The 20,349-nt window shown below is 35.3% G+C and overlaps 1 protein-coding gene across 5 annotated transcripts in view; it reads left to right on the forward strand.

Moving 5' to 3' along the window:
• DOCK7 (dedicator of cytokinesis 7) overlaps positions 1-20,349 on the forward strand; it is a 190,291-nt gene that overhangs the window by 157,363 nt on the left and 12,579 nt on the right. For 2 of the 5 annotated variants that reach the window (XM_040232699.1, XM_040232701.1), the window contains 9 exons: positions 527-719; positions 2,965-3,108; positions 5,535-5,666; positions 7,207-7,221; positions 15,056-15,181; positions 16,944-17,033; positions 17,148-17,384; positions 18,799-18,942; positions 19,630-19,736. In XM_040232699.1, the coding sequence (XP_040088633.1) occupies positions 527-719; positions 2,965-3,108; positions 5,535-5,666; positions 7,207-7,221; positions 15,056-15,181; positions 16,944-17,033; positions 17,148-17,384; positions 18,799-18,942; positions 19,630-19,736 (1,188 nt within the window). Of the gene's footprint in view, positions 1-526; positions 720-2,964; positions 3,109-5,534; positions 5,667-7,206; positions 7,222-15,046; positions 15,182-16,943; positions 17,034-17,147; positions 17,385-18,798; positions 18,943-19,629; positions 19,737-20,349 lie in introns of those variants that run through there. The other 3 variants (XM_040232700.1, XM_040232702.1, XR_005719562.1) reach the window with 2 other exon arrangements.

The following is a 20,349-nucleotide window of genomic DNA, read 5'->3' on the forward strand; positions in this document are numbered from 1 at the left end:
GCTGATATATTTATTGGGTATTTTTAGAATTTTGTTAATTCCTATTGTATCTTCAAAGATGTAAGTAAAGCTTGACTTTTTCTTTGCCATTTGACCTTCATTTTTTACAGTTTTGGAGTTTCTTAAAGACAAGAATAAAATATTTCCTTTAAAATTAAGGTGATACAATGAAAGAATCTTTTATAATTTTTTTTCCTTGAATATAAAACTTATTTAGAGCCCCATAATAAACATGTAAATTCCCAGATCTTCCGTTACTGATTGTTTCCTTCAAGGGCAGATTTTCATATAAAATGTCTCTTTTTTTTAAGCTCTCCCCTACCCCCACAAAAAAAATACCTGATACTAACCATTCCATGGGCCCACAATTATTTCTCTAAGCACACTCAAAAGCATGTTCATACAACCCCAAAACTTGTCTTAATAGGTTGTGTTCGGTAATAGAAGCCTACACACTAAACAGGCAATTTGAACTCCCTTCCAGATTAGGAAGCAAATGCTAATTGAGAATTTCTGTTCTAACTAGAATTGCCAAGGGCTACCAGACCTCTCCAGATCTGCGGCTGACCTGGTTGCAGAACATGGCTGGCAAACACTCGGAGCGCAGCAATCATGCTGAAGCTGCCCAGTGCCTCGTTCACTCAGCAGCACTTGTCGCTGAATATCTGAGCATGTTGGAGGACCGGAAGTATCTTCCAGTGGGATGTGTAACCTTTCAGGTAGGAATCTGCCTTAATCAAGGTATGTCCTTTTCTAGTTTAATTTTTCTCACTGCTGTTTATATTCATCCAGCTGATAATGAAAGCACAGACTGAAAGTGATGCTTCACAAGATGAATTAACGTTTCACTATCACTTTCATTAATATGTTTTTAAAGAGTATTTCTTGTTAATTCTCTTCCATGTTTTCTTACCTGTACATTATCAGTGCTGTGTAAACTACATTTATTCTCTTTGCCTATACTGCTATGGACTTCATAGCATGTATGAAATACATTCAAAATATTGAAAATCAGGATAGTGGACACTCTTAATTGGCTTTTAATTAAAATACCAGGTAAACCAGCATTCTCCATTATTTATGCTTATATAAAATATGCTAAGATATGACTCAGAGATGATAGTTCATGCTCTAGTAGGGCTACATACCTCTGACCCACTGGCTGAATTCTTTGCCTACCAAGAGTCAATTCTGCTTTGCTTTTCTTCAAAGCCTCTTAATTCCAGGTTTAGGAAGTTATAAAAATTATTTAAATATTATGTTCTCTGATAAATCAAAATACAAAAAGAAAGTTATTGTTTCTATGAAAATTATTAATAAGCTGAATATTTTGCAAAGAGATCAAGACAAGTAGAAAAAGATTGAGGGAAAATCTCTAAGAAATCTAGGATAATTTGATAATCTTTTAAGTTCAAGTTTTTACTCTAAAGAAACCAAAACTGAAAATCTTAAATGGAGGTTACATTGTGGGTATTTAGTCAAGAGAGATTACATGGAACTCTGATCTTGAGACCCATACACAAGAAAAGGCCTTAGATCTACTTCAAGAAATTGACAAATGTGTGACTCAGTTCAGTTCAGTTCAGTCGCTCAGTTGTGTCCAACTCTTTGCGACCCCATGAATCACAGCACGGCAGGCCTCCCTGTCCATCACCAACTCCCAGAGTTCACTCAGACTCACGTCCATCAAGTTAGTGATGCCATCCAGCCATCTCATCCTCTGGCGTCCCCTTCTCCTCCTGCCCCCAATCCCTCCCAGCATCAGTTTTTTCCAATGAGTCAACTCTTCGCATGAGGTGGCCAAAGTACTGGAGTTTCAGCTTTAGCATCATTCCTTCCAAAGAGCACCCAGGGCTGATCTCCTTCAGAAGGGACTGGTTGGATCTTCTTGCAGTCCGAGGGACTCTCAGGAGTCTTCTCCAACACCACAGTTCAAAAGCATCAATTCTTTGGTGCTCAGCTTTCTTCACAGTCCAACTCTCACATCCATACGTGACCACTGGAAAAACCATAGCCTTGACTAGACGGACCTTTGTTGGCAAAGTAATGTCTCTGCTTTTGAATATGCTGTCTAGGTTGGTCATAACTTTCCTTCCAAGGAGTAAGCAAAGCTAACAGACAAATCATGGCTGCAGTCACCATCTGCAGTGATTTTGGAGCCCCAGAAATAAAGTCTGACACTGTTTCCACTGTTTCCCCATCTATTTCCCCTGAAGTGATGGGACCAGATGCCATGATCTTTGTTTTCTGAATGTTGAGCTTTAAGCCAGCTTTTTCACTCTCCACTTTCACTCTCATCCAGAGGCTTTTTAGTTCCTCTTCACTTTCTGCCATAAGGGTGGTGTCTTCTGCATATCTGAGGTGATTGATATTTCTCCTGGCAGTCTTGATTCCAGCTTGTGCTTCTTCCAGCCCAGCGTTTCTCATGATGTACTCTGCATATAAATTAAATATCTAGGTTCAAATAAAATATTTAAGGTATGTATGTATCATTTTTTCAGAAGTAATAATGGATCCCAATCTCATTGGATAAGAGGGCTTTTTATTATACATGAGTGTTTTCATTAATTTGATGTATGTTAGGCAAGCCTTGAGACCATTTTTGTATCTCAATTTCCCTTATAGGGAGTTTTAACAACATCAATTAAATTAAAAGTAAACACTGTTTAAGTCACCTTAGGTGTTCTGTGTCATATTACAATTTTCCTTAGCCCATGATTTTTTAAAATTTTCTTTTTTACAACTTTTTATTAATGAAAAAGTTAGCAGTGGTGTTACATTTTATTGTCATCTTCACAATACAAGAAGTTTTTGGAGATTTGTCTGTTAGCTTTGCATTGACTACCCCCTCTTTTTTTTTTAATAAGCTGATAGCTGTATTTCATCTTCAATTACTTCATATATATCATTCATGTTAAGAAATTAATTCCATTTCACAAACCTAAACTTTTTTTTTCCTCCTAGAATATTTCCTCTAATGTTTTAGAAGAATCTGCAGTCTCGGATGACGTGGTATCTCCAGATGAAGAAGGTATCTGCTCTGGAAAGTACTTTACTGAGTCAGGACTTGTGGGATTACTGGAGCAAGCAGCTGCTTCTTTCTCTATGGTAGATGACTCTTGTTCATTTCTTCCCACAATTATGTACTTCTTAGTTATTAGTGACATGTATATTTATGCTTTCTGCTTATGACTGTGCTTTTCATTTATGATAATTTTCTCTAAATATCTCAAGAAGTCTCTAGTAATGGATTTTCTTTTCATGTTCATCATTGCTTATTCCTTTTTATTTTAATAGTCTGTCACTTCCTCCAGTGTTTTTCATATGCTTGTTTGTGAACCAGCACTTAGTCTATAAGAGGTTTTTTTTTTTTTTTTTTAAGAAAACTTTTACTAGAATACATTTTCTAAAACCTTAAAAAAGCCTCTGGTGCTCAGGAAAGTTACAGCCTCTCACCCGATTGGTGGCATAATGAGCTCTATTAGGTAGACATTGAAGTGGTATTAGGAACTTTGTGAACTACATCCTAGATCCCTTGTCTGACTTCCTTACCATGCTAGAAGTCCAGTCTTTGTTCCTCCCCATCTGTATATGAAGAACTGAAGTAGTCATGTGGATCAGAGATGCCATATTTATTGGTGAAGGGAAAAAAATAGCTCGCTGAATCCTTGCTTACTTTCTTGAACCATGTTGATAGCATCACCTGCTTTCTGTGAGTTTTCTGATGAGTGTTTAGTGTCCCAGCACCAAGGTTTGCAAGACAGTGAGGTCCATGTTAGGGTAAAAGGGAAGCTTGATGTAATGTACTATTACCTGATGTAGTTAAGTAATAGTACATCACTTCCCCATTGTACTGTTATTGGGAATCTGTTGTTGCTTCTCCTGGCCTTAACCCTACCCAGCAATATGTTGGTTATGCATATAGATTTAGGAGGCATCTAGCCCCTTTCTCTGCCATCTTAGTAGTTAAAGCACTTCAGGCACAAATTACTCAACCTACCAGTGCCTTACTTTTCTTATCCATTAAATACATCTAATAATAGTATGTACTTCAAGGACTGCTGTCAGGATTAAATGAATTAACCTATGTAAAGTGCTAATCACAGTGCCTGGCTCCAAGTAAGTTTTAGTACATTTGCTGTTATCATCCTCTCATTATTATAGGTACTTAGAAGTAACTCATGTAAAAATGATTCTGAGACTCAAAGAACATTAGGTGTTTGTTCTCTTTAAAATTTCTTGTTTTTGAAGACCTTGGTTGTCCTGATTCCATTCCCAGATCTCTGTTCCTTGAGCTTCAGTTTAAGGGATCTGAACTAGTAGGGAAAAATGTTTTTGCTATTAATGGAATATTTTAATAAATATACATTCTCTGTATATATGTGTAATTTTAATAATTCACAGCAGTGAATTTAGATTGGGTTACAGTGGCTTATGTTACAGAAGCCTCTATTTTGCAATAGCATTTAATTATGAATGTCATTCTTTTTCAGTTAATCTATTTAATATTAATTAAAATAATTACTGGGATATTTTAGTTACACTGAATATATTTTACTATTGCAGCTACATGATTGCTTAAATATACTCCTATGAGCTGACTAGAAAATATAAGAACCATATGTTTATTTTCTTGGGAATTTGCTGATTTGTGAAGCAATGGGAACTTAGTGACTCTTGGAAAATATCTCTCTTCCTTCACCACAGCCACCAATCTTACAAGAAAAGGGGATAGCAGTATAAACATGTTTTGTTCCTTACTCTGATTATAATCAGAGCAACACTTGGCCAACCACTAGTAAACCAAAACCCCTACTTGAATAAAATCTGGTGGCTCAGAATCTTATGTTTTGTTAAATAAAGATCAGTGATTTTTCCATAAGAGAGTTCCCTTAAGATTTTCTGTGCCAATTTAATATTTTGGGAAAGTTAATAATTTTCGTGTCCTAGGAAGCAATAGATTTATGTGATATTTGTGTATATGTGACTTGTAATAATTGGGTTTCTATGTCTCTGCTCTGAATTTGTTTCTGCAAAAGTTTATATGCATATAAAAGGACACACACATACACACATTTATCTTAGTTAAGTAATTACTGAGTTGGAGAAGGAAATGGCAACCCACTCCATTACTCTTGCCTGGAGAATCCCATGGACTGAGGAGCCTGGTAGGCTACAGTCCATGGGGTCGCAAAGAGTCAGATACGACTGAGCGACTTCACTTCACTTCACTTCAATTACTGAGTAGTAAAAGCAGAATGTCCAGTTCAAACTATATGGAAGTATAAATATACATATATGTACATGTGTGTATTTCAAATACAAAAACACAAATACACACACACATGTTTTCACTCAATAGAAGAGATAATATATTGTGCAAAATTATTTTATTAGGTCTTAAAAATCAGTAGCGTTTGTTTTTATGTCCTATTGGAAAATAGTAGTATTGCCTTGGAAATATTGTGAGTTCATAAATTGCAGTTCACTCTCTTATCGATGTAAAAGAAAGCAATCTCTTATTATTCTTATAGGCTGGCATGTATGAAGCAGTTAACGAAGTTTACAAAGTACTTATTCCTATTCATGAAGCTAATCGGGATGCCAAGAAACTATCCACGATTCATGGTAAACTTCAGGAAGCCTTCAGCAAAATTGTTCATCAGGTAACAATAGTACTTTCTAACTTCAGTGTTAAGTGGAGAAAACTGTCTACAAGCTTTAGTGTTGCTTTGTACTAATGTCAAACTAGATCCCGTGAAATGACCATTTTAATCAAGTTACAAATGAACAGTTTAAAAATGATGGTTCATGGCCAAAGCAAGATTCATTAACAAAAATGAATTTAACCTAAGGTAGATTATGATCATCATAACCTTCCCACATAGCTTCTCTTTTTTCTTCACTTTTTTGAATGATTACTAAGTTGCTAATTTTTTTAAAATTGTGAGTTACTTTCTGTTTCACAGTGTGGGTAATAGTTATGAATTTGATTTTTTAAATTGATTTCTATTCATTTCTTCCCCCAAAATGTCTTTATATTTAACTTTTTATTAAATGATACGAAAGCTTAATAAACTCCTAATATTTTTAATGATTTCAACTGAACTTTTACCTTTTTTCCAGATATTTTTATTCAGTCATCCTCTGACATATTTCTAATGTAAAAGTAATATTTAGTGAAAATAATAAATGGTTGTATTTATTTATTCATTCAATTATAATAGGATGATTTCAGTACTTATTTGTACTTCACGGGATCCACATATTATCTTTAAAATTAAAATAAGCTTGGTTTAAAAATGAAGTAGACTGCTAGCAGTTGATTTCCCTGAAGCTAAATCATTGGCTCCATTGAAATACTCGGAAGCGTTATGCTAAGGGTCCTCCTCCTCCACTTTCTGCTCCCTCCCTGTGCTGCCTGTGCTGTCGTCTGCTGCTGCCATCACCTGAGAATTGGAGTGTAGTGTTGGTTTCCCACTTGTGCGTGCAGTGTTAGTCTCACTTTATTGTCTTAGCAGCTTGACTTCCTCTCTCTCGCCATGGACTAAGCTGTTCTAGAGGAATTGATATAATCTGAAAAACTTAGTCTTAAATAGGGCTGCTATCCTGGTAAGCCAGGATTTTATTGTCATTGAATAAAATATTGGAGTTGTGAAAGATTATTAGAATTCTGGATCATAGCAGGTGGGTCTTTTTATAATCAGTTATACTGTTAAATCTCATCGCAGCTTCCCATATGTTGCACAGATTCCAAATGACACAGGTCAGGCCTGGAACATCTAGAGCGAGCAGCTTCCAAGAAACTTTCATCCATTTGTATCAGAGACATTTGGGCAAAATTTCAGTTTCTATTCCAGCTTACCCTGGGTACTTCAGTGAAGTACAGCTCCTGTTAGTTAATGATCTAATTTAGACACAACTGAAACAAGCACTTCGCTTTCTTTCCCCTAAATTTGTACTTTTTACTTATTAAAGTTTTAAATGGTGAAATTTTAGCTTCTAGGTTTTGAACAAGCAATTTATAAAATTATCATAGTTCTTAAGTGAAGGAATATGATGTTTAAAATACCCTAGTGTTTTCTGTATGAAGAAGAATTTATGGTATATGGTTTCTTACACTACTGAACTTCCTTTGGCTTTTTTTGTTCTTTTTAAACAGTTTTTTTTTTATGACTTGCCCTTTTTTACTTTTTTATTATACAGAGTACTGGCTGGGAGGTAGGTAATGTTTTAGTTAGTTAAAGACACTAATAGATTGATTTGATCAGATTTCTTATGCCAATGCTTTGCCCACATGTGCTAGCTGTGGGCATTCTGTTGCTGTCTGCTGTCAACTGAATTCATTAACCAAAGAAACTTTGTTAAAATACTGTAAGTTATGTTAAGAAATTTGTTATTAAGAGGTTGTAGGCAGTGCATGGAAATCCATATGTTACTAATGATATTCTTTGGTAAATGAGCCACTTTGTCATCACTTTCGTTTGTTTTTATCCTTTGAAGCATTTTCTTTCATCAACATTTACACACAAGATTTCCTTTTTTTAACCATATTGTTTCACCTCATTCTACAGAGGTCGATTTATGTTTTATTGCTCAGAGGTGTAAATATAAAATATTTCAACTGATCTAAGATGTTATCAATTGTAAGATATACCATTACTGCACATTCCTTTAAGAAAGATTAGAAAAACAAATAATCTCTGTGTATTAAACTCTAGCATCCCATCAGTTGAAAAATGAATGCCATCTACAGAGATACTAAAATATGGGCAAAAAAATGTGCATCTTGGAATTGAGAAAAAGAGTATGTTAATTTGATCTTGAGTCACTTCACCTTGAGTATAAGTACTACTGAGGAATGAAATTCACTTTTGTCATTTAAATTTTGTTGGGGGGAGGGAAAAACAGATTGAGAAAACTTGAAATTTAATTTGACCTCATTTTCTGACAATGTTTGATAATTGTGTTCAATGAAGACTGTGTGCTTCCTTTTAAGGAGTAAGTATAATAGTTAGGCTCATGAAGTTATATATAAATCCAATCATACCTGAAAAATGCCAGAAAGAATTGATTACCTTTTTAAAAAATCTTTCTGAAAAGAATTCTATAAAATAAAAAATTCTACAGAATAATTCATTTTGATGAGGTAAAGCAAGGTATTAATAAGACAGTTTATTTAAAGCTGAGTATTAATATTTGTTAATTTTTCTGCTTTGCCCTTCACTTTGTAGTCAGGTTTATGTTGATTAAACAGTTTAGGCTTTCTCTGTTTGGTTTTGCAGTTGTTTTGAGACCCAGCTAGAAAACCTTCAGAATGAATGTTACTATTGCATTCTCTTCCATTTCTGAATTAGTTGCCACCTTTTGTTTTTCTTTAGATGAAACCAGTACTTTCAGTCTACCTTAGTTCCCCAGATTAAATGTGTATGACTTTTTTAATACCCAGTATAGAACGTCTCATTTTTGTGTCTTCAGTTAAGGCTTATATAGAGACTTTCCATGGTTACCTTTGAGTCATAAAATTACTTAATGGATTTCCTAACACAAAATGGAAGTAGGTGAAAAGTAAGCATGAAAGAAGAGACATTGAACCTCTGAGCAGTTTATTACTAGTCTGCTTGATGCTAAATCGACCCCTGAAAGGTATAATTTTCACTGGTTATGATTAATATTTTATCATCATGTTTATTGCATGGTAAAAGTCACACGGACTTTATTTTCTTGTTTATATTCTTGCCACTACCTTTCACTGGACCTTTAGCTTTGTAGCTTCTAAAATTGTTGCACGTTTGTTTTTTGCTTTTCCCTTGTAAAACTTAAGTGGATGCTTGCATTTTAAAAGTATGTTTGCTACCATTTGCTGCTTATTTGTTTTGAAATTTCCCTAATTAAAATGCTTTCTGTTTTCTCTTCTCTCTTGCCCCTGGTTGCTGACCCTACTCCCTACTTTTACTATTGTCTATTGTGGTAAGTTCCTATCTTGTGAATATTTTTCTTTTTGACTCTGGGAAAACTTCAGTAATTTCATTTTTTTCTAAAAGCTATGGTACCTAGCTAATTTCCTAGTATTCTTAAGGAACTCTCTCTGGATTGAGATCTAATAAGGATATCTGATACACTATAGAAAGGGTCTTTGAATTAATAGCTCCTTTCTTGATCTGGGCTTATATATTAGCACTGTATTTCATTTTTCATTGTGCTCCTTGATTTGGTACAAATCATTTGAGTTGGCAAAGCTTTTTAGGGCTGTGTGTGTGAGTTTGTGTATGTGTGTGTAAAAGATAACTCTAAAACCTGGTAGCAAATTTGGTAAAATATTTACCATATAAAATAACAAGTCATGAACCTTTCTTAAATCATGGTAACTGTTACTTGCTCTGCCAATTTCAATATCTGAATGACTGTTTACTATTTATTTTCTCTTTCCCATTTTTCTTGAAATAATAGGAAATTATGTTTAAAAATGTCTTACTTATAATTGTGGGAAGTTAAGAAAGAATTCATGACATTAAAAGAAGATACTGCTAGAAAAATATAGGCTAGATTGTAGGAAAATGCATTTTAAAATTGTTTTTGGAGAAAAGAAATATTGAATTTCTATATGGAGCCATTTTATATTTTGTGTGCACATATTTTAAAAGATACATTTATCCATTTATCAGATAGTGAACAGTTTGTATTCAGAAGTAGATTAATGCAAGTTTATTATGTTCAGAATAATCATTCCCCAACTATTGATAACATAGTCACATAACACTGTCTCCGTTTTTTTCTTGAAAAAATTACAACATATTTCACCATCTGAGGGGAAATATCACCACCCTAGTAGGTATATATTATAGTCTCCAGCAAGGCTTGAGAAGATGGGCTTAGCTTGTTTAAGCTGAAGTTTCTCTACTAAGTCACTAAAGAAAAGTGAGGTATTCTAACTTTTGAGATTCAAGCATGCAAGGTAACTATATATTAACTCTTTTCATTTTACTGGATGGACATGAAGATGAGCCAATATTTTGGTTTTTATATGCTGAGAAATACTAGCCATAGTTCTGGTGCAGTGTCTTCTGTTGAATTTTTATATGCTCTAATCCATGCTCTGGAGAAGGGCATGCCGACCCACTCCAATATTCTTGTCTGAAGAATTCCATGGACAGAGGAGCCTGGCGGGCTACAGTCCATGGGGTTGCAAAGAGTCAGACACGACTAAGCAACTAAGCACAATCCATGCACGGCGAGGCTGCATGAGATAAATGAACTCATCCAAGGGAGTAAAAGAGCAGAATGGGAAACAGCAAGTTTTAATAGGTGATGGGGGGCAGGAGGCTGAAAGAAGAGTATGAAAAAAAAAAAGCAAACACTTTTACAACAAGTAGTTAAGTATGAAAATGTGACACTCTATAAAGAAGCAACTAGACCTGTGTAGGTATAAAACATCCATGAGTATTTATCTCAGGAAAGGCAAAGAGGTGAAGTCAGATATGAAGAAAGTAAGGAAAATGTGATGAGAAGAACTCTGTGAAGAGGTACTTTCTGATAGTTGATGACTCCCTAATATTTGGTATAGACCCATGACTTAGCACCTGATGATGTGGTACTACTGGCTGGGTTCTGCCCTTTATGTTATTTCTGATGAGAAAAAGATATGGACAGCAAACATTTATTAGATGATATTGGACATGATTATTTTTTCCTGGACTGGGACATATAAAGGTTAAAATTGAACATCTGATAAGAAATGTGATAGGATAGATCTTAGAAGAATATATCTGGTAGGTTTATGAAAATCATCAACCCGATTTTCATACTGGAGTGTGCAGAAAGGAGATGCAAACATGTAATAACAATTTCAGTAGAGACAGTGTTGTAATATAGAGGAAGACAAAACTTAGGGAGGAAGGTACCCAGTAAATCTCAATTACTCATGGAAATTCTCAAAAACTCTCAAGGAAAACATCAGAGAAGTGAAAAATGGTTCAGGGATCATACGTATGTCCTAGAATTTGTATATGAGTATATAGAATACAGGGATTAAATAGTGTAATTAAGAGCTTGGATTCAGGTGTCAAATATACTAGGATTTAACTCTGAGTGCCACTGTTGGCTAGCAGTGTGACCTTGGGCAAATTACTTTTCCTCATTTATAAAAAGAGGTGAAAATAATGATGTCTGAAAGTTGTGATAAGAATTGGCATAACCTATGTAAAGTGAATAACCAATAGTACATGTGAAGTGAAAGTGAAACTCACTCAATTGTGTCCAACTGTTTGCGACCCCATGAACTATACAGTTCATGGAATTCTCCAGGCCTGAATACTGGAGTGGGTAGCTGTTCCCTTCTCCAGGAGATCTTCTCAACCCAGGGATCGAACCCAGGTCTCCTGCATTGCAGGCGGATTCTTTACCAGCTGACCAGGGAAGCCCTAGCACATAGTAAATACTTGAAAAATGTTGGAGATTATTATTTTTATTGTTATTATCATCATCATTACTATATATTACTTGAATTATTGTTCAAGTAATTACTTGAAATCTTATTTTTTTAATTACTTGAATTAAATCTATAATTACTTGAAATCTTAACACAGTTTAGCTGTGAAATCTAAGAGGTGTTAGGTTCCCAGGTCAAACTCTATGACTAAATAAACTGATAAAAGTGTATGTTCTTTAAGGGGAATAGATCTAATAGAAGAGGAGGAGATAACCCCTGTGGGAAACACTGGTCTGCCTATCTGAAAAATCAGTTAACTTGAGAGAAATGTAGTGGAGAACTATGGGTGAAGAGGAAAGAAGTTTAGGAAGTGATGTCAGTGTGGAAATATACAATAGCCCAACTGAATGTTTGCTGCTAAATAAAGACAACAAAACTAGAAGAAACTTATTTGTCATAAGAGATTTCAACAACTAGAGACATGGATAGATGAGTAGATGGATTTCCTTGTTTGGGACGTAGTTTCATTATACACAGGATAGTGGAATCAGTAAGTACTGCTGAGGAAGAATAATTGGAGTGTGGGAATGGTGGGAAGTTAAGAAAGAATTCATGACATTAAAAGAAGATACTGCTAGAAAAATACAGGCTAGATTGTAGGAAAATGTATTTTTTTTTAATTCAGAGGAAAAATGGGTATCATCCTGTGGTCCAAACCTCTGAAGAGGAAGTAAGATAAAGTGATATCTTTCTTGAAGATAAAGCCATATGAGTAAACTTCTATGAACATGATCGAGTCAATGGTTTTACATTAGGAAACTCTTTGTAAGTTGAAAATAAATCTACTTACTCTACTGTGCACACACTCATTTTCAGTTCTAGTAACTCCTCTCTGATCTTATTTCCTCTGCTCTTCTCCCTGCTGCATATTCTGCCTTACCACTCTAGCCACTTTCCTGTTCTTCGAGCACAGGAGCGGGGCTCCTGCCCTTTGCACTGGCTCTTCCCTCTGCCTGGAGCGCACCTCCCCTGGAGGGCTCCTGCCCTTTGCACTGGCTCTTTCCTCTGCCTGGAGCGCACCTCCCCTGGAGAGTCGCAGGAACAACTCTTACACCTCCTTCGCATCTTTGTTCACACGTCACCTCTTGGTGAGACCTGCCCTGACCACTCTGTTTTGTTTGCAGATTTATCACCAGTTTGTTGACACATAGTAAACCTTCAATAAATATGTGAATGGATGCATGGTTACCTCATATACGTTGTTTAATGACTTTTACCTTCATTTTTATTCTTCTTCTGTTCCTGCCACCCACCTCCTCCTCTCTACCCTCCTTCCTTCCCCTTCCCCTAGAATGTGCTCCCACATCCACTCAGCCATTCTTTTAGGTTGTAGAATCCTGTCTGTGTGTCACCTCTTTTGTGACCTGGCTCCAACAGGATTTGCCTTTCCTTACTCAGGACACTTTTTATTAGAGCTTATGACCTTTTGTATTGTAATTATTTGATTACATTTTTTTTAACTCTCTTGAGGAGCCAAGTCTTACTTATTTTTATTTTCCTATTCCTGAGGATGAGTTTGAGTAAACTCCAGGAGTTGGTGTTGGACAGGGAGGCCTGGCGTGCTGCAGTCCGTGGGGTCGCAATGAGTCGGACATGACTGAGCGACTGAACTGAACTGAGGATGAACAGTGGCTAACACATGAAAAGCACTCAATATTTTTTTTTCCTTGAACTGAATGTCAGTATGAGAAAGTGAATAAAAAGAGTTTAAAATGGCTGCTCAGGAACTAGTTCAGTTTTAAGCTGCATTAATTGAATTTAAGTCCACATCCTGGGAGGCAGTGAGCCCACTGATCTCTACACTGATCAGATCAGTGTATGTTGTGTCTGTTTCTGGGATACCACACTTTACAAGGTGCCATCAAAAGACTAATAATAAAGTGAACATAGCATAGTATGAATCATCATATGAAGATGATTGAGGACTGGAAAGTTTAAGGGAAACAAGTTCTAATAGCAGTTTTCAAATATTTAAAAGGACATAATACTGAAGATTTGGAATAGAAATCTTAAACTGGAAAGCTCTGAGAGGAGTACAGCCAGGATAACAATATTTTAATATTTGTGCTTCCAAAAAGTAAATAAATATATTCATGTATGGTATTTTTTTGGAAAAAACAATCACAAATTGTTAATTTTCTCAAATGCCTTTTTTATTTTCCAGGCAGTGGGGCCTTCATTTCTTGACTTTATTAAATATTGCTCCATTGGCTTGTTGATGGTTTTAATCAGAATTTTGATTGAATATATTTAACCTATCTAGAGAAATTTCATTTGCTATAGATGTCAGTTAATTTTGTCTGTTAAAGTTTGAAATAATTGAAACAAAATTTTTTTTATTAGAAACCTCCTTTAACTCTAGAGACATTTTTCTTTAAAACTATATTTCTTCTGGACAAATTGTGGAAATATTTTTAGTCAACTGTATGTTTTTTTTTTTGTTTGTTTTTATTATCAGAAGGCTGGTAAATTAAAGATCATAATTTTCCATTTTGCTTTATTATCTGTTTCATTTGTAACTTATTTTACATACCGCTTTGCCTTTGCAGTAAGAAGTAAATAAAGGAAAAATAAGTATGAAACTTACTAGGCTTAAAGAGAATTGAGGTATATAAACAGTCGTGTATGGCTGTGTAAAAGGCACTACCACAAAATCCTTTGAAACATCTTTGTATCTAACATGTAAGAATAACACAAAAGGCTTCCAAGTATTTTATCTTTATCAAGAGAATTTGTTTTCAAATCTTCTGTGTAAGAGTTAAGGTGACCGTAGCATACTTTGTACTTGGGATGAATGTGTGTGGTTAATGTATGCAGTGGGTGGTTTGGGTACTTTAGAAAAACCAACTCTTCTCAAAATTTTTTTCTTCTTTCATTTATGCATTTTTTTCCTTCCTAATTCCATTTCTAGTTACTCTTACACATAACAGTATTTTTTATTAGCAGAGGGTTACTAATTGTAAATGTTTTGCTTCAGTGCTTCAGGATGGTCTTGACATTTACTGATCATCCACTCTGTGCCAGATGCTACACTTGGCTTCTAACTTTTTTTTTTTGTTTGTTTGTTTTTTTTGGCTTCTAACTTTTATGATCTCATTTAAAATATGAAAAGAGATATGATATAAAGGCTAATAATGGTAACTAAATATGTTAGTGTTATTTTTAAATTTAACTTTATGCTCTAATTTTAGGATAATTAAAACACAGTTTATTTTATACCAAGCAACTTTTCTTGCAATAAAGAAAATAAGTTAATTTATCTCAATTGTATGGACTTAGAAAAACATAGACTTATATGGGATGTCACTTGGTACAGTCCCTGAAAAACATATTCCATATGTAATTCGGTAAAAACCCTAATTGCACAATGTTATTTGTTAGAAATAATGAAGAAAAGATTATTTTGTTTTTACTTTCATTTGAGAAATAATAAAATATTGTAGTTTTGAATTAAAACTTTTGACATTGTTTTGAGAATTTTATACTCGTAGCAATCTAAGCAGAATGTGTACGACAAAAAGTCTTTGTATTAAAGTTTCTCTGTTTTCCTACACCTAGGATGGTAAGCGGATGTTTGGCACCTATTTTCGTGTCGGTTTTTATGGAACTAAGTTTGGGGATTTGGATGAACAAGAATTTGTTTACAAGGAACCTGCAATAACCAAACTCGCAGAGATATCTCACAGATTGGAGGTGAATACTGTGGTGGTTCAAAATGTCATCCTTAATTTGTATTTTCTATGATGAATAGACATTTCAGATCCAGATCTAATCCTTTAATAAGCCAGATCCTGCCAAATAATCTACTCCTTTAGGGTATAAGGATTTTGATAGGTACAATAATATTCTCTTGAATTTTTAAAATCTTTGATAGCAACAGTAAAATATTACTATTAACTTGATTCTTTTGAGGGTCTATTTTCACATGTATTTTAGAAACCCTGTATCTTTCAGAATTACCGTGATTTGTAGAGAAATGTATATAGTATTATCCACATTTTGTAGAAAAAGTTATAAGGAATTAATAATCATGGAATTAGAACTAGAACCCCAAGATATTTCTGACCCAAGTGCATTCTCTTTTTTGGCTTAACTGATTCCCAGTGAAGTAATCTTTAGAACTTAAAAGCTTGAAATTATGCTTTAAAAACACTTCTTAGAATCCTTTAACCTTTATACAGCTACTTAATTTTCAAAATAAATGATAACTTTAATGTTGATGAAACTAACCTGTCTTTTCTGCTACAGTTGTTCTTTCCAATCTTCCTCTGTCCTTGTTACTCCAAGTGTGGTCCATGGACAGAATCTGCATTGACACGACCTGGGAGTTTTGTTTGAAACGCAGACTCTCAGACTCCACTTCAGACCTTCCAAATTAAAATCTGTATTTTAACAAATCCCCAGGTGATTTGTCTAGACAGAAGAGTTTAGGCTGGTTTTTATTCTCAGCTGATGTTAATTTCTTCAGCATTCTGTTCTTATTGGTGACTTCACAGGGCTCAACTTCCACAAACTGGTTTTAGTTGTGACTTCTTGTTTTTTCAAAAGCCTATTAAGTCTCGGGAAATTTTGAGACAGTATTTTTCAAACTTACTGAGTCATAGAAGTTATCTTTGAGGTAGGAGTGTCTGTTCTCCTTTGAGGATTCAGACTTAATTTTTCCTTTTGAATAGCTCCATGTTTTGCCCATCTGCCACTCAGGGTCATATGGAAAAGTCACTACATTCTTGACCCAGGGTTACCTTTTCAAAATCTGAACTTATACAGAGCTTCAACAAGTTAATGTTTTTATTTGGAAATTCTGGAACATTACAGTAATCATTCAGAAAAATGAATGCTTGCTCATTGACTCATGTCTGTAAGAAGTCAGGTTACATCAAACTCTGAAGTTGCTCAGTCGTGTCCGACTCTTTGCGACCCCATGGACTGTAGCCTATCAGGCTCCTCAGTTCATGGAATTTTCCAGGCAAGAGTACTGGGGTGGGTTGCCATTTCCTTCTCCACGGGATCTTCCCAACCCAGGGATCGAATCCAGGTCTCCCAGATTGCGGGCAGACACTTTACCGTCTGAGCCACCAGGGAAGTCCAATATCCTATACACATCAAATATAATGAATTTCTTTTGTCTCTTCTTTCTGTTCCCTTTTTGATTTTCTTGAGGATCTCTTGTGGAATCCTGTATTTTCATTGGTGAAAATTATTTTTTTTTAATTTTGTGTTATTTAAAGTGAGTAAATGGGAATAATATCAAATAAATATGGAGTGAGACCCTGTTAATTTGATAGACTAAGTATAAATTCTATAAATGTAAATAATTATTATTTTGTAATCATTGACACCATTTTATAAGAACTTACTAAATGTCTTCATTTTGTTAAGGAGTTTCCCTCAGAGGCCTTCTCTGTTTTCTACTACTGTTAACTTGATGTAAAAGATTTCTTTTTCTTTATTTTAGGGATTTTATGGAGAAAGATTTGGAGAGGATGTAGTTGAAGTCATCAAAGATTCTAATCCTGTGGACAAGTGTAAATTAGATCCTAACAAGGTATGATTGATAGACTGATGTCCCATAGATACATCTTTGAGACTCTGATTTTATTGGAGGAAGACTAAATAATAATTTAACAGTGAATGAATGAAGGACTTTTTCATTTCTCAGGCCTATATTCAGATTACCTACGTGGAACCATACTTTGACACATATGAGATGAAGGACAGAATCACATATTTTGACAAAAATTATAATCTTCGTCGTTTCATGTACTGTACACCCTTCACTTTAGATGGTCGTGCCCATGGGGAACTTCATGAACAATTCAAACGGAAGACCATTCTGACTACTTCTCATGCCTTTCCTTACATTAAGACAAGAGTCAATGTCACTCACAAAGAGGAGGTAAGACTCCAAAGAGGGAAACAGAATTAGTGGAACAAAAACACTGAAGCCGTGCGAGAACAACGTGGACATAGCATTGTGTATGGTGACATACTAGAACTTCTTGACCCATTTTTAAGTCATTAACTTTCAGCTTCTTTTCTGAGTCTCTCATTCACCCTAGCTTATGCTTTAAAAGGTTGATTTTTTTTTCCTTTAATGATCCAAAGTTTCAGGATATATTATTAAATAATACTTTATAGTTGCCACTTATTTCTTATTTTAATTGATTGTGTATTCAGTTCAGTTCAGTGGCTCAGTTGTGTCTGACTCTTTGCGACCCCATGAATCGCAGCACGCCAGGCCTCCCTGTCCATCACCATCTCCCGGAGTTCACTCAGACTCACGTCCATCGAGTCCGTGATGCCATCCAGCCATCTCATCCTGGGTCATCCCCTTCGCCTCCTGCCCCCAATCCCTCCCAGCATCAAAGTCTTTTCCAATGAGTCAGCTCTTCACATGAGGTGGCCAAAGTACTGGAGCTTCAGCTTTAGCATCATTCCCTCCAAAGAAAACCCAGGGCTGATCTCCTTCAGAATGGACTGGTTGGATCTCCTTGCAGTCCAAGGGACCCTCAAGAGTCTTCTCCAACACCACAGTTCAAAAGCATCAATTCTTCGGCACTCAGCCTTCTTCACAGTCCAACTCTCACATCCATACATGACCAGAGGAAAAACCATAGCCTTGACTGGACAGACCTTAGTCGGCAAAGTAATGTCTCTGGTTTTGAATATACTATCTAGGTTGGTCATAACTTTTCTTCCAAGGAGTAAGCGTCTTTTAATTTCCTGGCTGCAGTCACCATCTGCAGTGATTTTGGAGCCCCCAAAAATAAAGTCTGACACTGTTTCTACTGTTTCCCCATCTATTTCCCATGAAGTGATGGGACCAGATGCCATGATCTTCATTTTCTGAATGTTGAGCTTTAAGCCAACTTTTTCACTCTCCTCTTTCACTTTCATCAAGAGGCTTTTTAGCTTCTCTTCACTTTCTGCCATAAGGGTGGTGTCATCTGCATATCTGAGGTGATTGATATTTCTCCCGGCAATCTTGATTCCAGCTTGTGTTTCTTCCAGCCCAGCGTTTCTCATGGTGTACTCTGCATATAAGTTAAATAAGCAGGGTGACAATATACAGCCTTGACGTACTCCTTTTCCTATTTGGAACCAGTCTGTTGTTCCATGTCCAGTTCTAACTGTTGCTTCCTGACCTGCATACAGATTTCTCAAGAGGCAGGTTAGGTGGTGTGGTATTCCCATCTCTTTCAGAATTTTCCACAGTTTACTGTGATCCACACAGTCAAAGGCTTTGGCATAAAGCTCACTAAATATTTTTCAGTCAATCCACTGGCCTAATTAGATGTTATTTCACCCAGATCATCTTAACACCAATTGAAGTTGCTATTGAAGACATGCAGAAAAAAACTCAGGAGTTGGCATTTGCAACACATCAAGATCCAGCAGACCCCAAAATGCTTCAGATGGTTCTCCAGGGGTCTGTAGGCACAACAGTGAATCAGGTGGGAGTGTTTGCTAATACTGTGTGATTTTAGTTATAAATGGAATTTGGAATGATTACAGTATTATATTTTTCAGAAATCACAAATGTGTTACATCAAGTGAAAATATGTTAGAAGTAGTTGCACAGACACTGAAAATATAAGAGGTTAAACTAAAATAAAGATTTTAAGGCCTTTACCTCCTAAAAGTATATGTGATTTGGAGTTTTTACTTCCAAATGATATAACTTACTCACAAAAGATTACCTTTAATTCCAAATATCCTGCTAATATTCTGAATGCTTGGGGGAAACTGTTTTCACAAAATAAAGTATCTAATAATCAGTGGACTGACAGCTGATTGTCCGTAGCCTGATAACTGTTATATCTAAGGTAAAGAATATAAAAAATACAAGGCAAAAGGCATTAACAAATACAATAGTTAGTGCTTTGTCTCCTCATTTTCTTTGAAATATGAAATAATAAGTTAATTGCTGTGGGCAAAAGTATAGATTTGGCATCAGGGAAAACTATAAACATATTGTCAGAATTGGTCTCTGAAAAGTTTTAATATAGGCATAGTCATATATATATTAAGCTTAAATGCAGTCCATCTTGGTGCTAAGAAAAATGGATTTGGTAAATTCTATTTCTGTGAATATTTAAAAAACAAAAACATACTTTTTGTTTTATTTTCTTATTTTACAGGGGCCTTTGGAAGTTGCCCAGGTTTTCCTATCTGAAATACCTAGTGACCCAAAGCTCTTCAGACATCATAATAAACTGCGACTTTGCTTCAAAGATTTTACTAAAAGGTATTCAAAGTTTTCTACATAAAGATACTCAAATTGAGAACATCTGATCCACAGTTTGATATGAGTCTTAAGGGATTATTGAAAGGAGAAACTATAGAAAAATGGTTCACAATGAGACGTAGTCCGAGTATAACTTACTACTCCATATGTATTATATATATATATATATATATATACACACACACACACATATATATATCCCTGCCCCCCAATTCTCTATGTAATGCCATGTTTTAAATTTTGAAAATGAGAGAAACCTCGATTCAGGAAATCTTTAACTTGAAACTATTAGTTTGACATTTAACTAGTTAGCTTTGAAAGCTGTTATTTATTTTGAACATTTCAATGTGAGAGTTTCTGTCTCTCTTCCCTCAGAAAACATACAAGCAGCAATCTTGGAAGCAAAAAATTTTTCTTCAGATCTTACCTTTATATGTCTCTTTTCCAAGCCACTTAATCTTTATGATCCTCTGTTTTTAATGTATGAAATAAGGATATAATATCTATCTCTCACAGGGAGATTGTGCAAATTAGATGAAATCATACTTGGATGAATTGGGGCCTCTCAAAACACCCCCAGATGGGATGATTTGCTAGGAGGGCTCAGCGGACA

This window comes from Oryx dammah, unplaced genomic scaffold (assembly GCF_014754425.2).
Source record: "Oryx dammah isolate SB20612 unplaced genomic scaffold, SCBI_Odam_1.1 HiC_scaffold_28, whole genome shotgun sequence".
NCBI lineage: Eukaryota > Metazoa > Chordata > Mammalia > Artiodactyla > Bovidae > Oryx > Oryx dammah.